At 41.8% G+C, this 24,885-nt stretch overlaps 1 protein-coding gene and 1 long non-coding RNA gene across 2 annotated transcripts in view; one reads left to right on the top strand and one right to left on the bottom strand.

Moving 5' to 3' along the window:
• Nucleotides 1-24,885, top strand: part of ZNF704 (zinc finger protein 704) — a 215,144-nt gene that overhangs the window by 163,888 nt on the left and 26,371 nt on the right. Inside the window, exons 3-6 of the mRNA XM_036998321.2 lie at nucleotides 1,555-1,658; nucleotides 5,949-6,181; nucleotides 20,051-20,151; nucleotides 24,157-24,424. Of these exons, the coding sequence (XP_036854216.1) occupies nucleotides 1,555-1,658; nucleotides 5,949-6,181; nucleotides 20,051-20,151; nucleotides 24,157-24,424 (706 nt within the window). The remainder of the gene's footprint in view (nucleotides 1-1,554; nucleotides 1,659-5,948; nucleotides 6,182-20,050; nucleotides 20,152-24,156; nucleotides 24,425-24,885) is intronic.
• The window catches only part of LOC118968325 (uncharacterized), a 56,521-nt gene continuing 42,354 nt past the window's right edge, over nucleotides 10,719-24,885 (bottom strand). Inside the window, exons 2-3 of the long non-coding RNA XR_005055946.2 lie at nucleotides 14,024-14,203; nucleotides 10,719-13,443 (exon numbers count right to left, since the gene is read on the bottom strand). This is a non-coding gene — a long non-coding RNA (uncharacterized lncRNA). The remainder of the gene's footprint in view (nucleotides 13,444-14,023; nucleotides 14,204-24,885) is intronic.

The raw sequence follows: 24,885 nt of genomic DNA, 5'->3' as shown, positions 1-24,885 counted from the left end.
CTAAAAAAATTAGTTGATTATTCCCCCCAAATTTGGGAATAATTTGATTTTTCTCCAATTTAGGAATCACTTTTCCCACTGTTATGAAGTGATGCCATAAAGTTTCTATCTCTAAGTTAATTTCTTTTACAGATTATACCACACACCTATAAATGAAAGCCACATTTGTCAACATGACAATTCATTTGTCAGTATGGCTTATTAATCCTCCATTGTGCTTCTTCAACTGTTCCCCTAATTTAAAAATGTTCATCTTTCAGGAGGTGGTACAATTTATCTCATGTCACTGTACTACATAAATTTTTGCCTCTCAATATTAACTTATTCATTGAAATAAGTTTAAGCAAGCTGACTCCAGTTCACAGTGATCATTGTCTAATGAACTTTCACTCAGGGTTAACTGGACAAAATTAATGAACCAGAGTAACCTCTTCACCTCAATGAATGATTGCCAGTGGCTCTTTACTTTAACAACATGGTATGCTCCTAGGACCTATCCTTCCTCTGGTAGAGGATAGTAGAGCGGAGCACTGGAGTTTCAGCATTCCCCATGGTGTTGTCCTCAGTGCCTCCCATCCCAGTCAATGGTATAGTTAGTGTTCAAGCCAACGCCTGGGAGCCATCCGGGATTGCTCCCTCTGCTCATTGCCCACACCCAGTGCATCAGCCAGGCTGAGCAGATCACCTGCCACTTCCCCTACCCTAGTCCAAGCCACCATTTCCTCTTGTCTTGACTTCTAGCAGTTATCTCCTAACTGGTCTCCCTGCTCTAATCTGCCTTCTCTAAAATCCATTCTCCATTTGGCAGCTCAGGTGATTATTTTTAAAGTATTAACCATATTATGTCAGTAGGCCTGGATGAAACTTTCCAGTGACTTCCCATTCCACTTACAATAAAACTGAAACAGCTCTCAGGGCCACAGGACCCCACCTGACCAGCTCTGCACTCTTCTCCCCTTCTCACACTATTGGATTGTTCTTCACATGTCCAGGCTCATTCCTCCTCCTTGCCTTTACACAGCGTCTCTTCTGCTTGGAGTGAGTTTCCCCACCTCTCAGGACTGACTGCTCCTCCCCTTCACACCTCTCCTCAGACATCACCTCTTCAGAGAGACCATTCCTGACTACCTTACGTGCAACCTCTCATGTCAACAGGACATGGCCTTTATGGACCTTTTATGCCTTTATGGCACTTGTCATTACCAGAAATTAGTCTGTTCCTCTTTGTTTTTCTCCACACCAGCTTTATCTGTTGTTCACCATGTATCACCTGCTCTGGAACAGGGTCTAGCCCATTATTATACTCTCAATAAACACTTGTTAGGTGAATGAAAAATGTATGAATCCTTCTTTTCCTAATACTGTAAAATTTTGCCTGGATCACTTGACCTCTGGACTTCAACTTCCTCCTCTATACAATAAAGGCAACAAAATACTGCATTTTCATGGGGATAAGTTAAAGGAGTAAATGTGTATAGTAGCATATAGCACATGGTGTGGCCCACAGAAGATGCAGAATGAGAACAGTTAAAAATGTCCCTCCCTGTTTTCCAGGAAATCTTCAGAGGAACTGGACATGGACAAGGTGACAGCAGCAATGGTACTAACCAGTTTGTCCACCAGCCCTTTGGTTCGAAGCCCTCCAGTGAGGCCAAATGGTAAGCCTAGACTGTGAGGCATAGGGAAGGGGCCCTTGACACCAAGATCACAGCCTGTCTTTGAGGAGTCTCATTCCTATCAAACACAATGAACAGTTAACCTTCACCCATTAACAGGAAGCAAAGGGAAATGTAAAAGAAATGGAGACCTCAGAGCTATCAGCTTCCTCCTCATCTTCCCAGGGAGCACTCTGCATCATATCCGTACATCTGTCCATTCAATTTACGTTTATTGAGCTCCAACACCTTCCCAGAACACATCTTTGCTGTACTTGTGTTTCTTTTGCTCCAGATATATAAAGATTGGTATAATGAAGTTATGTTCCCCAATGTTATGTTTGTTTGATTGGAGCAGCAGTTGGATCAAAGAACTCTGAAGATTAAATATTTTATCCCAGGCTCCTTAATCAAACAGAAGTGCTTAGTGCATTCATTCATTCCCTAGGTATTTATTAGGTACTGTGATAGATGCTTTAAATACATTATTGAAAACAATGTTCATACTCAAAGACAGCATCTCTTGAGTACTCCCTATATATCAAGTACTAAGCTTGCTTTATCTCGTGTAATTCTCACAACAATTCTATGAGATAGTATTATCACTAATTTACAGATGAGTAAACTGAGTATTAATTAACTTGTAAACAGCAGAGCTGAAATTCTGTTCTACATCTTTCTGACTCCAGATCTGCTATCTTAGTCATGATATAATATTGACATATAATTCAATGTGATAAATCAGGAGGGCCACAAGAGATAAAAATTGGAGAGCTTGGCAGGAGATCTATATCAATAAGGCCATGTACTCCAGCTAGGGGTTTGGACATTAATCTGAGGCTAAAGCAGAGCTACTAAGTGACACAGGCTCCAGAAAGCTGTAACTAGGTTTACAGGAAAACCTTTTGGGTGTCCTGAACCTTGGTGCCCAAGTGGAGATGAATAGGACATAATTGAGAAATGTGAAGAAGGCAGAATCAACAGCACTTGGTGATGAAAAGATAGGATATAGGAGAGGGAGTGGTAAGGGTGCCTTCCAGGCAGTTGGTCTGCTTAGGAGGAGGCCCACTCTCTGACACAGGGAAGAAAGGCAGAGGAAAAGATCTGTTGATCAATGTTTGGGGCAAGAGGTAGTAGGCAATACTTAAAGATCATTCCATCTGGTGGAGATTTGAGTGCAGCCCAGGAGAGGTCTCAGCTGATGATGCAGAATTGGAATGCAACATTTTAAAGCTGTGAGAGTAGATGAGATTACCCCAAGAGGGTTGTGTAGAAGTGGAGTGCAAAGAAAAGATGGCAAAGAGGAAAGGGTAAGGCTTACCATCACAGCAAAGGAAAAACAGCCCAGGAGAGCCTGAGAGGTGACAGGAAAGGTAGAGAAGAGCTAGGAGAGTGTGGTTTCATGGAAGCTGAGGGAAAAGCATGTTTCATGGAGAGACATCTGGTGTTTCAGATCGCCAGTCATGAAAAGGACTGAATTCTGCATCCAATAGAAGGTGACTGGTGGTTTTGGTAAGAGTGAACTTCACAATGGACTACACATGGGTGGAAGTCAGACAGAAGTTCACTGAAATGTGATGCCCTGGGACCACTGAATGAAACTTACCAGCAAGAGAAAACCTCTCAAAAGCCAGCCTAGTCCTAGTCAATCATGAGATCGAGCTATGGTTCACACATAATTTGGTTGTAAATATAAGGTGTTAAAATAAATTTGTTGAACATCCAGTGAACAATGAACAAGATGCTGGGAATTTAAACCAATACCAGAGATCAGTAGTGCCCACCACAAGTTGGGGTGATATCACCTCTTCACACAGAATGGATAAGGTGCTCTTGAGATGAGCCTTACCACTTGGTGAATGACCTGGCCTCTTGTCACAGCCTCTTGGCAAATAGCCATCTGCACTCACCTTTCTGCTTGGCAACAGTGCTACAGAAAGATTATAGTAAAAGCAAAATGGAAGGCATGCCTAAAATCAATCTTAGGAAAAAGGAATTTTTGCAGAATTTCACTGAATCCTCAGAGTAGAAAAAGTATATTTTCAATGTCATCATAATTTTTACCATTGAATTCTTAATTGAGAACATTTTTAATGTTCCTTTGTATTGGAAGGTTAGAATCAAAATAAACATTTTGCTTCTTCAATGCAAATGTTTGCTAGCATAGTTATAAAGAAAGTAATTTAGTGTTCATAATGATTTTAAAAATAACTACCCAACTAATAATCCCAAATTATCTGATATCTCTCATTTAGTTTGCAAAAGGAAGCAAATTCTTAAAAAGGGAAAGCAGTTTATGATAATGAAGGCATTATGTTTTTAGAAGTAAACATTATCTCCAGAAGTCTTGTATATTAGTGAGTTTTTGAAAATTATTTTCTGTGCCTGATAGGATCATTTTGTCAGGATGTGTGTCTGCAAAGAGGGTAGGATTCCAGAAGTGCCTGTCTGCATTTTTTGCAAATACTTTTTAAGATAAGAAACTGCTTTCTAAAAATATTACCAATTATTTCTCATTTTTTCTGAAAAATTCATTCTATATTACATTGTTTTTCTGATTAATTAGTATTTCTAAAGCTACGTCTTTCACAAGTAAACAAATTAACTTTTGGCACTGGCATGAAGCATTGTAACCACATGGTAATAGTGGTTGGTTCTCAAAATAAATTTCAGTTTCTCATACTTAATATGACTACATATCTAGCACCATGAACTTATTTTATTTTAACAGTGCACACTGTGGTATATTTAGAAGCCTCAAGCCTGACAAATGAGTTTGTCACACCAAATAATATTACCTCAGGCCTTATATTAGGCTCCTCTTGAAGCTGTGTGGCAGTGAATGGAGCTTTCCCATTCACAACAGGCAACTCATATCCAGTGAGTGCATCAGTCTCTGTGTAGACCGAAGGGAGTGAGAGGCTAATTTGGTTTTGTTGGTGTTGGTGAGGTGTGAGCCTGCATAAATCTCCATTTGATTCTGCTAGAGCCTTGCTTTATTGAGATAGGTAACTTTCTTCTGCTATTTCAACTTAAATTTTCATTCCTCTAACTGAATTTTTTGCTTGACATAATTGAGGAGTATGTTGGAAATCTATAATTAGGTGAGAGTATTCAAGAAGTTTTTCCACGAATGCTAGTCTACCATTTGTCTTCACTCGTTACTAATTACAGAAATGTTAACAACATTTTCTTAATAAGGCCTTTTGGGATTTTTCCCTGCTTGTACTTAGAATACAGTCTTACTATATTTGAAATATACATAAGTATAGAGGAGAAATTTTCCAAAAAGAAAGTACAAATGCTCACTAAGATCGGGCATTGAAAGGTAAGGCAAATCTTCAGTGATGCAAAGGGCTCCCTCAAAGACTTTGTAACTGTGCATTAGCAAACATGTCATAATGTTTCCCCTACAAGTGGAAAGGTAACATTCAACACCAGTCTTACCAGTAATTATTGCCAATAAGTTCTCTGATCTCAGCTTTGCCGGAGAGAAAGGAGGATGCTCACAACATAGGGCCCACAGGCACTGAAGAGAAAGAAGGCCAGCAGGTCTTTGGGCCCCTGGCCCACCAGGGTTGTGTACCAATCACATGGCAAGTCGCTTAACTTCCTGGTGCTTCAGGGACCTCCTTTCTAAAATGGGCATAACAGTCATTACTCCGAGAAATAGATGTGAGAATGCATGAGATTCTGTGAATGAGCTTTGTAAAATCTAAAACAGTCACCAACTGTGAGGCACTACGATTTGTTATATAGCAAGCAGCTTTTACAATAAGGTAAATGGCTTTAGGTAACCATCCAGATACTACTATTACTCTTGGATTCTTAAATCTTAGACTAACTTTTTCTATAAATGTGTTCCAAGGATCTTAGATCTTAAGAAATTTCTTTTAAGAAGTTAAAACAGGGAGTCGAGGTGGGAGGACCACTGCAAATGATTTCCCTCTTACAAGCAGTATCAATAGACACAGAGCCCCCAAACTTAGTGAACAAGAACATGTTTTTTTCATGTTTGCCTATAATCTCCACTATCATCTTAAGAAACTACTGTTGCATAAAACAACACACATCAGAAAACTGTTAGAAAAACTTGTTAGGTGTTTAAAATAACTGTTTGTAAACTCTAATGCGGCTTTTTTATTTTTATTTTTTGAAGTAGAGCAGAACCTTACATGCCCAGCTATTGCAAAGTACTGATGGGTGAAATCATGCTGTAGGTGCCTTCCTGAGCATAGGGTGGGGCCCCGGGCTCGCGGGGCCGCACTGACCTGTGTTTGTGTGCGTGGACAGAGGGCCTCAGCGGATCCTGGAAGGAGGCGGCCGGCGTGCCGTCCAGCATCGGCAGCAGCGGCTACTGGAGCTGGAGTGCCCCGAGCGACCAGTCCAACCCGTCCACGCCGTCGCCACCGCTCTCCGCCGACAGCTTCAAGCCCTTCCGCAGCCCCGCCCCGCAGGACGACGGCATCGACGAGGCCGAGGCCAGCAACCTGCTCTTTGATGAGCCCATTCCCAGGAAAAGAAAGGTTGGTGTGTAGGCCACAGTTTTCGGTTGTTAGTAGCGGGAATGAGCTTTCTGTCCACCTCCCAAGGACAGCCTAAATGACCTTCTAATGTACGTTTAGTTTAAAAATAAATGAAAGGTTATGATTGAAGACAAAAATCACTTAAATACTGCTATGTTTCTTCCAAATATACGTACCCTCACCCACCACCCAGCCCATCTCTTGGTTGTAAATTGTGGCACTAGTGTAAGAGTTAGCGTCAGATACCCTGGGATTTACCAGTATTTTTAAGTTAGGAAATTGGACTTCAGGTTTGGTTTGGTAATTAACTCACTTTGTTCATGGGACTTCTTTTTTTTCAATTGTAAAATAAAATTAATAGCCTTTTCTGTTTTCCTTCCAATAAGACCTTCAGGGTTGTAGAAAGGAATGTTTTGCATCTTGTCTTTCTAAAACTGGCTCTGAAACATACATGAAAGCTGACGTAAGCATGTGTACTACTTACATGCCAAATGGTATATTTACTAAATTAAACTGAAAAGGGATATCGAATTAATTTTATAAATTAACTGACTACACTTTTACTTAATCATCACAGCAGTTCTATACAGTGTTATTTTCCCATCTTGATATGAAGAGATTGAGAATCAGGGAGATTATACATTTAACTTTCCCTGTCATGAAGATTAGAAAGGGCCAGAGCTGCCATTCAAACCCAGCTCTGCCGGAACCCAAAGCTCATATTCTTTTCACATATATTTAAATGATTATATTCAATCACATTTTTTCAAAAGCATTTCTATGTCATAAGGTACTACTGCTGTATCTAGTAAACATTGTGACATTCTTTTTTAAATTGCCGTGTAAATATGAACTGTGTTTTATATATTGGTCTTCTGTTATTGGCAGCTTCACTATTGACTATTCACAAAGAAAAACCCTGAGGACTACAAAGCAACCTTTTTTTCCCAATTCATTTCAAAGAGAAAAACAAAAGGATGGCACTGATCCAACACTATCCTTAGTGCATCTCTCCGAGCATCATTCAGCATGTGTAACAGTGGAGGTTGTACAGGCACTCTCTCTCCACAGAGAACAGGCACTGATGTAGTCTCCTGCCCTTCCAGAGGCAGTGACATGAAGAGTTGCTGTTTCACACACCAGTCCATCAGGCAGGGGGGCTGGACTTGTTCTTGGTCCCCGGGGACAGTGAGTCTTCTGCTTGACTATCCGGGAGAGATGCTACACTTCTATCAGTGGGAACCCACAGGCAAGACAGCCATGTGGACCTGAAGTCTTGTCCTGTTGCTTCTGGCTGCACAGACCTTCTCTCTGGGGTCATCTGGGTGTGTGGTCCTGGCTGTCATCAAATGTACCCTGGCATTGTGGCAAGGACTCATAGCTCAGGGAACTACCAGTGCTTACAGGGAGAACTGTGAAAGCCACCACAGCCTTTCATTTCTAATGTAGCAATGAGCCAAAGTTCATACTCTTTCATTACAATTTGGTGGCATAGGTCAGAATCATATTTAAGGCCTATACGCTTCCACTAAATTAGGGGATAGTCAAGTCACCAAAGGAAAAGAAACAAAAGTGGCATTTATTTGAAGGGCACATACCCACTCTGCAGGGTGCTAGATTGTAGAAATGAATGGACCAATACGAACCATGTTCATCCTTCTTTCTTTTTGACTTTGCCATCTATTCAGACCCTGGGTTTCCCAGGGTACTGCCAATACAAGGATGAAGCTTGTAGTAATTTTTAACACATGGGTTTTATATAAACCAAGTCATTGCCTTTTGAACTTAAAGTTACTGTCAATAGTGAGAGTAATGAGAAATTGGGACAGTTGCTATTCATGTTTTCTTTATTTATTAAGTGAAGCAATATTTATTGAGCACTCATCCAGCACAATGCTCAATGCCCTGAGATTAAGGCATAGCCCGTTGCTTCAAAGTTGGAAACTGGTTGAGTGGACACTGATGTGTAAAGAGGCAGTAGTAATTATGAGTAATAAATACTGTATTCATGATGTGGTAGAAACACACTAACTGTAATGCAGTTATTTTAGAGTTTTAAAACTGTATTTCAAATTTTCCTATTCTAAGAGTTAATTTGTTTAACCCATTAGACAGTATGTTCTAAGTGGTGAAACTTCCAGAGTTCATCTTTTTCTCTTCATTCCCTCAGATTCATAATATCCATTGGATATCAAGGGCAGTTGTAATGGTCACATGTCCTGTGGGATTGTTTGAGAAGCTTCTAGATGACAGTTTTCCAAACCATAGGTCTCAATCTACTAGTGGATTATGAATAGATCTAATGAGCTGTGAATAGCATTTCTTTAATGACTATGGCAAAATAGGGTACCCAGTACATAGGGTAACTGTAGGTCCTCCGTGCCTCCATTTCAGCTGTACACATAAGTGTATACTCTTCAGAATGAGTCTCTTACTGTGGCTCATGATCCAGAAAATTTGGAAGCCCCTGTTCTATGTTAGGAAGAGATAACCTCATAAGTGGTAATGAAGGAGCACTAATCAAAAATCAGAAGATCCACATTGTGAACTCAGCTTTACCACCCTGTAAACTTCTGAAAATTATTTCACCTCTCTGATCATTAGTTCTTCATCTGCAGAACAGGCAAAAGGTATTATCACACCTCTCTCAGGACAATCATGAAGATTAAATGTGATCATAAGTAGAAAGAGCCTTATAAACCCTAAAACTCCATGCACTGGAAAGTAGCAATGTTGTAAAAAAACATTTTAGGATCCCTAAACAAAGTGGGAGGTGGCATGCCCTCTACCCTCTATCTGATTATGAAACAATGATCCTGGTCTTCCTCCTAGTTATGGAAGCTGTCTTACCTTTCCTCCCACCCCCACCCCTCAACACACAGACAACTTGCCGTCACCTCTTGTGGTGATCCATGTTCCACGTATGTAAAGAGGAAGAGAGTGTGAGATGCACTGCCTAGACACGGCATTATCTCTTGCTGTCAGTCGTAAGGAAGAAATGATTGCTGATAATAACTATATTTGCATATTTAGTTCAGTTTACAACATGCCTTTAAATTCAACATTTCATTTAATCATCGCAAAAATCCTTGTCATATTCATATCTCCATTTTGCAAAACAGACTCACTGAGTTACGTGAATTGCCCAGGTCATATAGATTTTAATATGGCAGAGATAAGATCAGTTCAGCTGAAATAGCGAAGATGAAACTCTTGAGGCACATTAATTCAAAGATTCCGCATTTCCTCTGCCCACAGAGAATAACGTGGAAAGAAAACTATCGACCAACATTACATGGCAGGGTGAGCATGGAGTGAAGAGGGTTAAGAAAGAAATCGGGCAGAGAGAGGAACTCCAGACCGTGCTGGAGAGCTGACTCTCTGCATGGAGCTCTTAAAAGGAGCTTCAGCGGAGGTAGGTGGGAATCTGAGAAAGGGAAATGAAAGGCTTCTTTCTCCCACCTCTGGAGATGAGCCAGCCAACTGCGTCAAGCCAGGGTCGTACAGGATTTTTCCTCTAGGATTTCATTCGGACTGACGGTGTTTTTATGCTCTGAGAAAACCCTGGTAGTGTGAGCCGGGACTCTGGGGTTCCTGAGAAGATGCAGTTCCTGTCATGACCACAAGATGATGCAGCGACCCTAAGTACAGCCACTCCGGGAGTGGGGGGGAAAAGTTCTGTAGAAGGCCTGGAGTTAACCGTCAATTCCAGAAGACCTCTAGAAAATCAGGAAGTGTTGATAACTGATTACTAATGTGCTTTTGTTCCATGTCAGATTCGTGATGCTTTCAGATTCTGGATTTGTCCATTCCTGAACAGGATAAAAAGTTCTCGGCCTCTGGAATTAGCACCCCAGTTCCAATATTATGCGATCTTAAACAAGCCGCTTGATCCCTCTAAATCTCAGTTTCCTCAGGCGAGGAATGTAAATACGGATAATGACAGCAACATATTGATGGGGTTATTGTGAGGATTATATGACCAGTAAGTGTTGGCTGCTGATATTTTGCTTTCGTTTTTACCCACTTGACAGCTGACTGAATGGAAATCTGAGTAGTGTGGGTGTGGAGAGAGGGCCATGCTCTCCTCCATCCCCCATTCTCACCCCATATTGACCAGTGTGCTGCAGTTCAAGGACCTCTGGGCCCCGCTACCACCTCAGCCACCTTGGGCTTATTAGGCTTAATGGGAGAGGCCAGGCTAAGATCAGATGAGGGGAGAGCTCAGAGAAAACAGTGGCAGAAATCAGGGGCCACTAAAGGAAACCTGACTTAGGGCTCAGCGTTTCAGAACATCGGGAACAGCTCAAAGGCCGTCACCAAATTCCAACCTTCATCACTTCCATTTCTTACAGCTGTTTTGACCTTGAAGCTCTGGACTCCAGAGTATCTCAAGCGAGAGAAAAGTGCTAAGTTGGCATAAGGTGCTTTAGTAATCGTTGTACAGTAGTAACAGTGAATTAATCATTTGCTCCACTCCGCGTTTTCAATCTTTCAGAACCAAAAAGCAATGAATCACTTGAAATTGTGAATGACTGCTCTGAGAAGAAAACAAACCCAGAAAGCCCTCACGGCTGGTTGCCAGTCTCTGTGCCGACTTAATTCCTAATTTTGAGCAGAGAGTGCCTCCTGCAAGAACTGCTACTCTAGAAACAGACCCATCTGTTAGCCACGCTGGAGAGGGCGGTGCGGAGAAAAGTGGCTCAGGGTCACGCTGTGCCGGTGTCATGGTGATGACGCAGCATCGCCAGCCAGAGCAGGGGAGCTGATTGGCCTCAGGGAGGATCGTGGAAAAGAAGAATGGAATCTAGGCAATTTAATGACAGCATCTTAGACTAATCTGTCAGGCAGTGTAAAAGATCTGGAGCATTGGAGCTGGAAGGACTTCAGAACACACCTAGACCGTGCTCAACCTTTCCAAGTTACAGGACCATTTGATCATGTCTAGAAATGTACAGATGTCCCCAAAGATGAGATGCTCTTTTAGAATCCACTGATTGAGAAAATATATAATGACTAGAAATTTTTATTAATTCAGGAATGCTTTTGTTATTGTTAAAGATAGCATATCAAATCAACTTTATTTAGGTATAATTTCCACACAATAAAATAAACCCATTTTAAATATCCAGTTCAGTGAGTTTTAATCAATTTCTCCACTTGAATAACCACTACTCTCATCAAGGCCAGCACTCCTTGTGCTTCTCTGCAGTCAAATGCACCTCATCCCCACAAACAGGCCACCACTGAGTGACTTCTGTAACTGTAGATTAATTTTACATGCTGTGGAACTTCATGTAAATGGAACCATACAGCATGCACTTGTGGGTGTGCAAAATACTGTGTTGACAACAGGAATTCTCAATGGGAATGTAAAATGGCTCAGCCACTTTGTCAAACAGTTTAGCAGTTTCTTATAAAATTAAATATGTGACCCACAATTCCATTCCTAGATAAGTATCTAAGAGATTAAAGGGAAAAAAATGTCCACAAAAAGACTTGCAGACAAATGTTCATAGCAGTTTTATTCATTGTCATGCCAAACTGGAAACAACCCAAATGTCTGTAAACGGGTGAATGGATAAGCAAATGTGGTATATTCATTCAGTGGAGTACTATACCACAATAAAAGGGAACAAACTATCAATAAATGCAACAGTGGGTGAATCTTAAAAGCATGCTGACATAAAGAAGACATGAATGAATATATTCTGTATCATTCTATTTACAAAGATATTTTTGTTGTTGGTTATTATCACCACAGCGTCTATAAACAGTGCACATAGGTGAGAGAGGTTTAATCCATGCTTGGTGTACATTTGAATTCACCACCACTTTGCATTAACTTCACATACCTGACAAATCCAAAACTATTAATCCTGTTCAGTTGCACTGTTTCACAAATAAATAAATAAAGCCTCAAAGTGATGAGAGGACATGTATAAGGCTGTTTTCCCAATAAAAGAAAGAACTGGAACCCCTACCAGTTTCCAAATGGTTATTGATTTTTTTAATCCATCTGCTTACTTCTCAGTCTTTTGGAAACTGCTGGGGGTCTGAGTGGACCTCATGGTCCTGAAAGAGCCATTGGAGTCCCTACCAAACAGTGTGGGGAAGCATGTGTAATACAGTGAACTCACCTGCTCAGAATAATTGGATGCTCTTCTTCCCGCAAAGACCCTGGTCCTCTCTGGAGACATTTGGATGTAGGAGCATCCATCCATCCCCCCAAAGCACATATGTACACACATGTACACAAAAACACATACCAGATCACCATATAAAACATACCTGAGGAGCTCCTCCATTGCCTCAGAAAAGGCAACTTGATATTAACACCAGGCTGCTTTGTGGTAAACTGGACAGAAAAAGTGATGTTCATGTACCTTCTGGAATATAGCTCTAATTATACTTATCCCTAGGCATGTTAAATAGTACTTCAAAATCCAGCCAGGTTTCCACTCTGGGAACTGAAGGTGACCTTGAGCACTCATCTTGTCAGGCCTGTGTATCAGTCTGGGTTCTTTCAGGAAAATAAAAACTACTCCACACATTCCAAGTATGAGAGAACTCAAAAATAGGGAAGAGCAAGTGGAGAGAGGATGAAGGAACCTAGGCAAAAGATCTCAGCCTGTAGTTCTGAAGCAGCTGGTGTTGGAGACAGCCTGGAAGCAGCTGCGAAAGTGAAGAATCTCCAGGACTTTCTCCCCATCATAGCCCACAGCACCAAAGTTGGGTGATTCTAAAGAGCTTGCCTGGACGCTGCTGCCAAGTCTCACTTTGGGGCATAATGAGATTCTGTGAGTCTGCTTGTAACTGCCGGCGGCCCAGCTCCTCCTAGGGTTGTTGTGAGTGTCAAATAAGGCAGATGTGTACTTCTCCATCCAGCGCATGGTGTTTCCCCACCAACGGTGGCCTCCCTCTACTTTGGCTGCACCAGCTGTGTGAACTTCTGGGAGAGCTGCAAGAAGAAGGCAGGGGGAAGCACCGACAGGCATGTTCAGACTTGGCCGCTGCCACTCTGCCAGCTGCATGGCTTGGTTTGGTTTCCATGGGTGAGCTGGACCCATGTGACTATCTGGACATTATTTATTTAGCATTTTTTTCCTGTTCTCCTCTTCCATGGCTTGCTTTCCTTTAGTATAACAGTGAGTAGTCTGTAGACAAAGGATTTCTTTCAACTGGGTATAGGTAGGACAGTTTGATAAGTACTTTACCACCATTTAAGGGACTTCACGGTTTAATGCAAGGCATTCCTTCACCTAATGTAGAAAGAAGCCGTTAGGTTTTATTAAAGTCAAGATAACCCTACTAGTATACTTTCATTCTCCAAACTTAGTCAGGTATTATAAAATGACTCCCATTTTTAAAAACATTACTTTTTAAAATAAAAAATAGGAAAATTAATGTAAAATTAGTTTATGTAAAATGTAATGTAAAACTAATTTGAAAATTAATGTACAAATGCGATAACCCTCCCCAGTATTTTCACCATGAAATAATGCATTTTTTATTTGTATTATATATCCCTCCCAAGGACAGATAATGTTTTTCGTACTCTTTTGTAACCTACTTTTCCCCTATATCCATCAAGGTCTGGGCAGTAAGCAGGTGGTACACTCAAATGGGGTAACTGAGAAGAGTTTAATGAAAAGGCTCTTTACAAAGGTAGACAGGGTTAGGAAATCAGAAGGGGGTTGCAGCACCTCAGGAGCTGAAACATCACCACCCTAAGCCTGAAAGGGCAAGTACAAAGAGGGGTTCCAGAACTCAAGGGGTTACCCAAACTGGAAGTACCAGAGAAGTGTTAGTTGTTACAGGAGAAATGTAGCCTTTGCTTACCTGCAGCCAGTGAGAAAGGAAGCTGAGGATCCATACCCTCTTGCCTTCCAGTCTTTCCTCCCTGTCAGTGCCTCCCATTGGCCAAACCCAGCCAGAAACCCCAGGAGCAAGGGGACCATTGATGCATAAAGGTCAGCTTCCAGGGCTACTAAGCCAGGTGGGAAAGGGAGTGGCATGAATCTGTAGGAGCAAATAGGAAGTATCAAGGCAATTGTCTTACTACAACTGGGAACTTATTTTTTCACACCAAAGCAGCTTTTCATACTTATTTTTAAGGTTCCTTAATATTCAATTGTATGGAATTAATTTAAGCCTCCATTGCCAATTTAAGATTATTTCTAATTTTCACTAGTCTAAAAATCAGTGTGGTAAATATCTTTATGCATATGCCATTGCTGACATTTTGAATGATTTTCTTAAGATAAATCCCTAAAGTTTAATTGAATGAAAATTATAGGCATTTCCAAAGCTTAATCTGTATTTCCCCCAAATTTACAGATGGCAAATATTTGTATGTGGGAAAATTATGAGGGCAGAGCTCTGACAGGTTGGAATAAGATAAGATAAAAAAATGTGAAATGTGTTATTCAAAGGAAATGCCAAACAGAAGAGGAGCAGAGTTTTTCCTCTGTGAAGGGGTTTTGGGAATACTAGCTCCCCAACACAGTTTATAGTTTCCCCACCATATGTAATTATGTTTCAGAGTCCACATTGCAGCCACCTTGCAAATCAACAGCACCTTTCCCTAACAATGTATCTAGAATATAGCCAGCATAAATTGCTTGTGCTAATAACCTACATCTGTATAAATTAGACAATCACTTTTCCTGCAGCAGATTTTTCACTCTCTTTTAGTGAACTTAAACCTTCTTTAATAGCGTCCAGTTTAGGGTGTTTAAGGTTGGAAGAAAAAAGTACTATATAGAGTGAAGAGAAAACCATCATAATTCAGTGTTCACCAGGCATGCCTTGGACCTCCACTGAAAAGATAAGTCACAGCCCGGTAAGGTAATCAAGTGGTAATCATGCTACAAAATCTTCAATTCTACACAACAATAATCTTTTTGACAAACATTCTTTGGACATAGATCATATAGTATTACGTGAGTTCCAAAATGCTTAAATAAAGATGTCTCAAATGTAGCTCATGTGGCCCCAAAACACAACTCTCAAGATTCAACACAACAAACACTTAGGGAAATGCTTGTTAGGCACTGCAATAGAATGTCTGGCAAGAAGTCATAGTTCCTACTCTCAAAGAGTTTACCATGATAAAAACATCTAGTCTATCCCCAACTGCCCCTTGGAAACTCAGCAAAAGAAAAAAGCAAAGATGATCATTTTTCTTTGGGCAACAGGTTTCTTTGGAGCCCTTAGCAAGGACCCAGAAAAGTGAGGGTGTAATTGAAGAGTTGATACTCAAACAATTGCAACTGCTAGCTATCCTAATTCCAAGGGATTTAGGATATGGGTCAGCTTCATTGTATTTTGGGGGTTTGATACCTCCAAATTAACTATTTCCTCCTGACTAAGAAAAGGAGTTATACTAGTGACATTTACTTTTCTATAATCAGTACCAAGCTTTCCTACTTATCAATCAAAAAAACAAATGCTTGACATATAATTGCAAGGAATAAGAATAGCAATCTTAGAATACTTGTTATAGCACAAAAATACTACTGTGATTGTCATTTCCTAAAACAATCAGCCATTTGAACCTTTAAAAAATTCCTAAGATGTAAAGGGAATTTGTTTTTGTATGTTTTGGGATACTATTATATTGATTATGAAAGCCTTTATCTAACTAATTGGTAGGAACCATCAAATGACACTGAGTAACTCTCATAACTTTTTGGATTCTTGTTCCCTCCTCATAAATATGGAAATAATAGCATATAGCTTGCCTGGTCCTTTACCAGTCTCAGAAGCAATTATATCATCCTTACCTAGTCTCCTCAAAGCTCCCACACAATCAAGCCTCTTTGCCCTTAGCTTTGACACCACTTCCTATCTCACATAAAAATTAGAAGCATTCAGACAGGAATGCCGATTTTTTAATCATCAAACGAACTGCATCTACATCCACACCCAGTTTCCCTTGTCTCACAGCAGACACTGTCCTGCTGTCATCCACGGTGACCCTTGCACCTGGGATGTACGCGCCAATGCTTAGATCTCCTCTTGCCTCCTGCAGGATCTCCCTGTGGTGAGCCCCAACCCCCCTACGACACTGTCAGCTTCTTCTGGTCTTTGCAATCATTCCCATCAGCATAAAGACTCAGTTTAGTATCACTCATCTTTACTAATCCTCCCTTGACTGCTCACACATCAGCCAAGTTTCTTGAAAAAGTTGGCATTTACTCTCTCCACTTCCTTAAATCCCACTTAATCTCCAATCCATGACAATCTGATTTCCATTCCCATTATGCTATGAAACCCGCTTTTGTCTGGGCCACTGACAGCCTCCATATGCCAAATCCACAAGACACTTCCCAGTCCTCGTTAACACAGCTGGTCGCATCTTCCTTCTTGAAACACTTCCTTCTATTTGTGCTGGTAATACCACATGGTCTTGATTACTTCTCTCTCTCTCTGACTGTTTCTTTTCAATCTCCAATTTGAAATACTGGCTGCTGCAGTGTCCCCAGGCCTCATAACCATCTCTAGCTGCATTTTCCCTTAAATGATCTCATCCAGACCTAAGTTTAAGTAATCCTTCAGCTCCTGACTCCAAATTTGTATCTCTAGCCCTAGCCTTCCCTAAGTCCCGGACTCATATACCCAATGTCTGTCTTGTCCCCTTGTATTGGTGTGTAATAGGTTTCTCAAAGTTAACACTCAAAACAGAACCATGGTTCACCCAACTACAGAAGTCATCTTTAGTACCATCACTTCTAACATTCCACATGTTCACCCCAACAGCAAGTACTGCTGGATCTGCCTCCCCAGTGTTTTGCATGTGTCTACTTCTCTCCATCCTCACGGCCCAAACCTTCCAAGCCGCCATCTTCCCTGACCTGCAACAGGACAGCACTGGTGAACTTGCTCTCTCCCCAAAACGGAGTGATTTTTTTTTTCTAACTAAAATCATAGAATGTCACTCCCCTGCTCAAACCTTTTCCATTGTTTCTTTTTTACTCTAGAATAAAACCCAAATTGCTCACCTTCACCCACAAGACCCTCCCCAGTCTTGCCCTCCTTCCTCTCCCTCACATCTTGCACAGATCACTCCCTCTCTCATTACCCTATAAACTCACTGTCCTCTCTGGCCCTCTCGCATGTCAGGCTCTTCCCTACCTTCAGGCTTTTGCAGGAACTCTTTCTTCTGCCTGGAAAACTCCAGCCCTTACAATGGCTGTCTCCTTCAACCATCATGTCCCAGCTCAAAAGTCGCCTTCTAGAGGCCTTCTCTGCCCAAAGGCAGCCCCACCCCCAGTGAAGTTTTACCATATTTGAAATCGTTATCATTTCTTATCACTTGTGTCTCTTGCCACTCGATGCAAGTTCCGGGAGAACAGCTTCTTTGCTCATTTTACTCTCTTCCCCCAGCACCAGGAATATTCCTCACCAAATGGCTATTTAGTTTGACAAATAAAAGAATACCATCAGCAAAAAGGTTTGGGGAGAATCAAAGTGTTTTCAACTATCATGACTTATTTCCAGACAGCTCTTTGAACTCTCAGATACCTGTAATTTCAGTTTGAGACTTTAATTCCCTTAAGTGGAAGATATTTTTTAGTTAGTGTAGCTTCATCATTTGAAAAATGGGCAGAAAGCACCCATCGTGGGAGGATTTGTACATTAATATTGTTAAGTCATTATATGCTTTGAATCAAAAATACCAAGCAGAATTCCTTTTTGTGAACCCTGGGGACTGGGAGGCGGGATTTAAACTCTTCCCTCATTGGCTCGTCTTACATCCCATGTGTTTAGATCAGGGGCCCAAAGACATCAGGGAGCCCGTAATTTATGAATTGTCCCCTTAGAATAAACACAGACTCATCAGGATCATGTACTTTAAAGTCTCCAAATTATGCCTTTGCTTCTCAGCTTCCTTCACATCCCTAAAACAGCTCCAGCTCCTTGCAGCTGCACTCCTAGAGCTCAGTACTGCCCTGCAGAGCATCACCAAGCTGCCTGTGTTGCCCACAAGCTGTAGCAGGAAGGCTCTGTTGCTGTGTCATGAATTTTAGCCACCTGGGCAGAGCTTTTGGGGCTCAGCAGGCCACTGAGCTCACAAAGCCCACAGGAAGGGTGGGATCTGCTGTCACTGATGTACTCTAGCAGACTGCAGCAGTGTGCTGCTGTGTCCTCCATTTGCCATGCTGAAAGTGACTGTTCCCCAAAAACAGGATACTCCTCAGTTCTGAAAGTTTCCAAGTGCCTTTTCAATTAAGAAAGTCGTAAGTGGAGTAGCTGTCTGGATCAGGATACTGATCCCCTCAGGAATAGCTGGATGAGTCATCTTCTCAGTGTATAAATCATGGCCTCTAGAATGGGGTATACATTGGTGGGACCAAAAGGACTTGATGGCAGAAATCCTACTAGATTCATAAACAAAGCTACATCAATTCCATCAGTTCAGGGAAGATGAACTATTATGTTTATCGGTCAGGGTAGGCTTACTTTTGAAATAATCCATTTCTAAGTCTCAATAGCTTCATATCATAAAGGTTTACTTATTTCTCAGGTGACAGTCCAATCAGTTCAGTAAGAATAGAGGTGCCTCTGCCCTACATGGTCCTCCAGGGACCCAGGCTCTTTCTTCCTAGTGCAGAAGTACTTGACCTGGAGTCCAGAGGTCCAAATTCAGGGACTGGATTGAGAACTTGGATCGAGGAAAAAGTGTATCATTATTGTCATTACCTCTTAACTATAATTTAGCATTTCTTGCAGTTAAGATTGAAGGCATCACACCACATTAATATAGTGCCACCTATGACTTTCCTACCATCATAGATGGTTTCATATCACATTGCAGGTTGCGCAGATATTGTGAGATGTTATTTATTCTTAACACTACTTTGAATTTTGGTGGTTACTAGACTCACTTCACTATCTTATAGTTTAATGAAAAAGGACATATATTACCACAATACAAAATACTATTGATATTTTGATAAATGTATTTTAATATAGTTTTCTTTGTAATTCTATATATATTATTTTAAACATTAGAAACAGTACTGTGAGAAGAGGTCCATAGGTTTCATGAGACTGCCAAAAGGGTTATAGCAAATGAAAGATTAAGAAGCCCCTAATCTTGTGGTTCTGTTGTCTCCCAAGTTCCCTGGGTGTCCTCTGCATCTAGTCAGCAGAGCAGGCTGAGGGACGAGGCTTAGAAGGAGTGTACATCACTTCTGCTCACATTCCATTGGCCCTAATTCTGTCAGATGATCCCACCTGATTTCAAGGGAGGCTAGGAAATGAGGTCTGTCTGTCCACCCAGGAGGAAGGGGACATGGGGCTTGGTGAGCACATGGAAGTAACTGTTGAATCAGTCAGCAGAGAGACAGCATCCCAACAACAAGTCCCCTCCCCGGAGAAAACTCATTCCCTGACAGATTCCCTCCAGGAAGTATCATCATCCTAATACCATAATAACTGCCACTGGCTAAATAATTATGCCTGTCAGTGTTGTGCTAAATGATATTTCAAGATCTCATTTACTCCTCCTAATAACCCTATGAGACAGGTACTATTATTGTTCTTAGAACAGCACGTGGTACATGGTAAGTGCTCAGTGAATGCTGGACACTCATTAATGCCTCAGTGACACTGTGACCACTTTAATGAAAGTAAATTAAATATTCCAGCAGAGCTCAGTATTCATAAAGGATGCAGGAAAATGTCTGAGGTCACAAAATCCTCACCACTGGACAGTTTCCTAAAAAGGTGTGCTGAGTTATAGTCAAGAGGATGGGAAGCTGTTACTTTTCTAATGAAGGAAAAATATGTTAAGATGACAGAAAAAAAATTTTAATTGGTTAGTTTTCATTTTAATGTAACTTTCTCTCCCCATTATAGAACTCCATGAAGGTGATGTTCAAATGCCTTTGGAAAAACTGTGGGAAGGTGCTGAGCACGGCAGCAGGCATCCAGAAACACATCCGGACGGTTCATCTGGGGTAAGGCTGTCCTCCCTGGATAGTACACTGTTGCCACCCTCAGTTCAGTCTAGGGCCACCCACACTCACCACAATGTGCTTCAGAAGTTGTGAGCACAGGAAGAGAGGCTGGGCTGCCTTGGTCTTCCCAGTCACTATGGAGGTGGTCACTGCAGACCGTATAGGCCAATAAGGCACAATGGAAAGAACGTGGATTTGGAGTTGTAAAGCCTCCTTAACCTACTTAGTAAGTGACATTAGGTAAGTCACTGCTCTGAACCTCATTCCCTATGAAAATGAGGCTAATAATAATGATATCAGTCCTGCAAGGTCTTGTGTGAGGATCATAAATAAAATGTATGTGAGAGAGATTTATAAAATATAAAACACTAGGGTAGGCTAGGGCATCCTTGGACTTCTTGAAATTGTCTGTAAAATTAAATGTGCATTTTTCACTATGAAGTGCATTCATGACTTTGAGCCACAGAGGCATATAAAAGGGCTTAGGAGCCACTGTGTCAATCAAATGCTGCTGCTTCTGTTATAAGGCCTGATGACCTGGCTCTATCATTTTCTGTTACTCAAATAAGCCCTTTGGTTGTACAATCTATACATTTCCTTGTGTTACATGAAAACCTTTCTAAGAAAGGGCAAGAGTTTCAAGCAACAGTGATTAAGGGCCACACCAGAGGGCAGCTTTGGTTCATAGCTCTGTCCTTTCGTCTCTTGGTCTTTTTTTTCCAGGAGTCTGGGGCCTAGAAGAGACCTTGGAAGCTCTAAGGATAGATAGTAGGCACAAGGTAAAGATAAATGCACAACCAAGCCCCCAGGTGCTTGGACACAGAGGAGTCCTTATAACAAGCTGAGTGTTGAGAAATAAACACTACAGTCACTTTGGCCAGCCAAGAGTAAATTTAGGAAATGCATCATTCAGAAAAAGTGGTATAAAAAGAAAATAAACATGGATTCTGAGGTGATTTTTCTGTATAGTGGGCTCCTTCAGTGACCGTGGAGAGAAGCAGGAATGTAGCTCCTGAACCCCTAGGGCTGGTGTCTGGGGACACAGCCAGGCCCTTCCACAGCACAGCCTGCAGAAAGTCACTAAGCTCTCTGGGTGTGGCCCAGCAAGGCTGGGCTTCTGCTGCCCTAGCCTCGGGGTGCACCTTCATCTTCCAAGAAATGCTGTGCTGAAACACGAAACACCATGGGGCAAAATGCCCTTCCTCCTGTTCCTAAAGCCACAGGGTTAGGAAATCCTGCAGCCTTCCCTCAAACCTCATTGTCAGGACAACTCACAATGTAAATAGCTCAGTCATTTAAAGGTCTAGAAAGAGCTTCCAGAAATTATTATCAGGAGCTGGGGTATTTGTTTTAAAGTCGATCTGCCCAAAAAATTGAACCTGATTCAGGAGAAGTCCATGCCATGTATGTATGTATAAACTATAAGTGGTATCGCAGTTTTCCTCTGAGCTCCTGGCATGCTCTCACGCTGGGTGGAATTCAAAATGCAGCAACTGCATTTGCTTCCCTATAATTCTTTTTTTACTCTGTGCTTTTAAAATTGCCTTGGTGAATTAAGATTCACAACCTTGCCAGCCACTGTACAGGAATGTCCCTGGGTCAGCAGGACAACAAGGCTGTGTATGTGAAGCTTGGGGCCTGAGCTCTCTCATGGACTGGGAGAGAGGAACCGCCTTTGCCTTAAATCCATGAGTTCAATTATGTGACTATAGGATGATGGGACATTTTTAATGAGTGTTGGCAAGGGGATGGGGGTTGGGGAAGCATACCAAAGCCTTCCAAAAATATATCTTGCATCTGATACAGCTGCAGTGCACACCATGCCAGTATAAAAAGTACACTGTATTCTCTTAAACCTCACTCCATTCTTGTACACCAGGGGCTGATCCTGATTTATCCCCCTGTAGGATGCACAATTTCCCCCAGGCCTATGTGTCTATTAGTAGCACTCAGCAGCCAGTAGCAGCTCAGCCTGCCTTTTACTGGACAGGAAGTGGGGACAGGAATAGAACAGATGCACATTCTTTTGCCCACTCTCTGGGGTCTTTAATGGTATGCTTGTCAGAAAGCCAAGTGCCACCAGACCTGATACAGTACAGCGACACCTCCCCAGACGCCTTGCCTAAAAGCTCAGGGGAAATGGAGAGAGGCTGGGAGAAGCCACTGATTTGGCTGAACAGAAAGGCTGAGGAGAGGGGGAGATTTTTATTTTAGGTTCTATACAGGGATTGTTAAAGTGGGAAAAACAACTTTATTTCAAGGCAGTGATCTGCTGCCACAGGATATGTTCATAAAGCGTGACATTACCCCATGGAAGGGAGATGTACAGAGGCCCTCCCCATAGAACCAGGTTGCTAGATTTGCACCACTGTTCTGAAATTCACAGATTCTATAAATGTTTTCTAAGGTTATAGATATTTTATTTTACTCAAAACTTTCTATGGAAAAGTACAATGTTCCCTGGTAGACTTTCCATTTGAAAGCACCAAGAAGAAACTTTTCCCAGTGATAGTAAAAACTGAGGCCTTCTAACATCAACCTTATTTTTCTTTAATAAGCACTTAGTGCTTATTCTGTACGAGGTACACTTTTAAGCACTGTATGTTTTATTTGCTTAGTCCTTACAACAAGCAGGCACTATGATTATCCTCATTTTATCCAGGAAGAACCTGAGGTCCTGAGTCATGTGTGCTGCTAAAACCACACACACAGCTAGAAGGTTTGAGGATGTGAACCTAGAAAATCTGACTCCAGAATTCATGCTGGCAATCACTGTGCTCAACATCAGTTTCATTCCTTCATCCATTCAACCTTGAACAGGCACCGCTCTAGGCCAGATTCACTGCTATCTGCAGAGTGACACAGGATGACAGGACATAGCCCTGGAGAATCAGTCCTGGGAGCAGAGGTTTAAACAGAAATGTCCCAAGTAATTAAATAAAGTAAATTAAATTAAATGAACCCACTTCCAAGAGAGCACAAAGGATCTAATAGAAGTTAAGTCTAACTCCGAATCTTCAAAATACATCCCAAATTTGACTTCTCACCACTTCCACCACCACCCTCTTGCCCAGACACCATCAGCCACTCATCTGGATTGTCGGTGGCACCAGCCTCCTTGCCAGCCTCCCACTCCTGCTCTTGCCCACACCCTGATTCCCACCCCTCACCCCCCACCCCCAACCCTGTCTGCTATTCTCCAGACAATAGCCAGAGTGACCCTTTAGAAAAGTAACTTAGATTCCTCAAAACCTCCAGTGGCTTTCTTCACATTCAGAATAAAACCCAAAACCTTTCCCATGTGTCACTCAGCCCCATGCAATCTCGCCTCTGCCTTCATTCCCACTCTTCTCTCCTCACTCTTGCCTTGGTGTCCTGAGCACCAGCCATGGGCCTCTCTGCCCTTCTTGGGACACACCAAGCCCACCCACCCCAGGTGCTGCTCTTCATTGTGCATTCCTCCCATGGCTTCAGGCACAGATTTCTCCCATACCTCATTCAGGTCTCTGCTCGAATGTCCCCTTTTCAGAAAGTTTTCCCCTGAACACTATTTAAAATGCTGTTCCCCACCCCCATCACTTACCCTGCTTAAGGCATTTGTAATGCTAATCAAGTGTTCTTTCTGGTATTTATCACTACCTAATATATTAAAAATCTATTTCTTTATGGGTTTCTCGTCTGCCTCTCCTACTAGACTGTAAGTTTCATCAGGGCAGAATCTATCATTTGTTGACTGTGCTTTCAGGAGGCTCTAGAAGAGTACCTGGACATATATTCTCAATAAACTGTTGAATATTTGATTGCATGATTGAAAAAATTGCTTTGAGGGGTCCAGGAAGTCTTTCCTGGAAGTGGACATTTGAATTGACTGTGGCAGAATAAGTAAGAGTTTGCCAGGCAGACAAGACAGGAAAAGCATTCCAGACAGAAGGAACAGCATGTACAAGATTTAGAGGCAAGAAATGGATTGGCTTATTTTGATTATTTTGCTCTCTTTTGCATTAGACGTGTTGGGGACTCTGACTACAGTGATGGAGAAGAAGACTTTTATTACACTGAAATCAAGCTCAACACAGACTCGGTGGCAGATGGACTGAGCAGCCTGGCCCCAGTTTCACCCTCCCAGTCTCTGGCTTCGCCTCCTACTTTCCCCATCCCAGATTCAAGCCGAACAGAAACTCCTTGTGCCAAAACTGAGACTAAATTGATGACACCCTTGAGCCGCTCAGCTCCCACCACCCTCTACCTCGTGCACACTGACCATGCTTACCAGGTGACTGGCGAGAGACCATGAGAGTAATCACTGTGACTCTTGAAAAACAAAAGCAGTAGTGTTCTGACCTGTGAGTAAAGGGCAACAGTGGAAGAAAAAGGCATCACACCCGGTAGCCCATTTGCTGAGTTTGTTTTTTCTTTTTCTCTTTTAAAGCCAAGATCTCACACAGATGGGACCCTATGGGTTTCTGGACTCCCCAGTACTGACTGGAGACCTGATCCCTTAGAAGTTTTTAGGATGATTAAAATCCTTAATATTATAGAGCCCTCAGAAGGGTGCCTATAAGAACCAATTAAATAAAAGATAAATGAAAAGCTGAGCACTGGAAAACCTTGGCACAATAACAGACTCGTCCTGCACCCCAAATCGGGGACTTCATGCCCTGCCTTCTGAATTGGTAGCTAACCCTCTTAGATTAGAGCAGTGGTTGTCAGTGTTCCTCAAATCAACAATATCAG

This window comes from Manis javanica, chromosome 2 (assembly GCF_040802235.1).
Source record: "Manis javanica isolate MJ-LG chromosome 2, MJ_LKY, whole genome shotgun sequence".
Lineage (NCBI taxonomy): Eukaryota > Metazoa > Chordata > Mammalia > Pholidota > Manidae > Manis > Manis javanica.
This window is presented reverse-complemented; position numbering and strand designations above follow the sequence as displayed.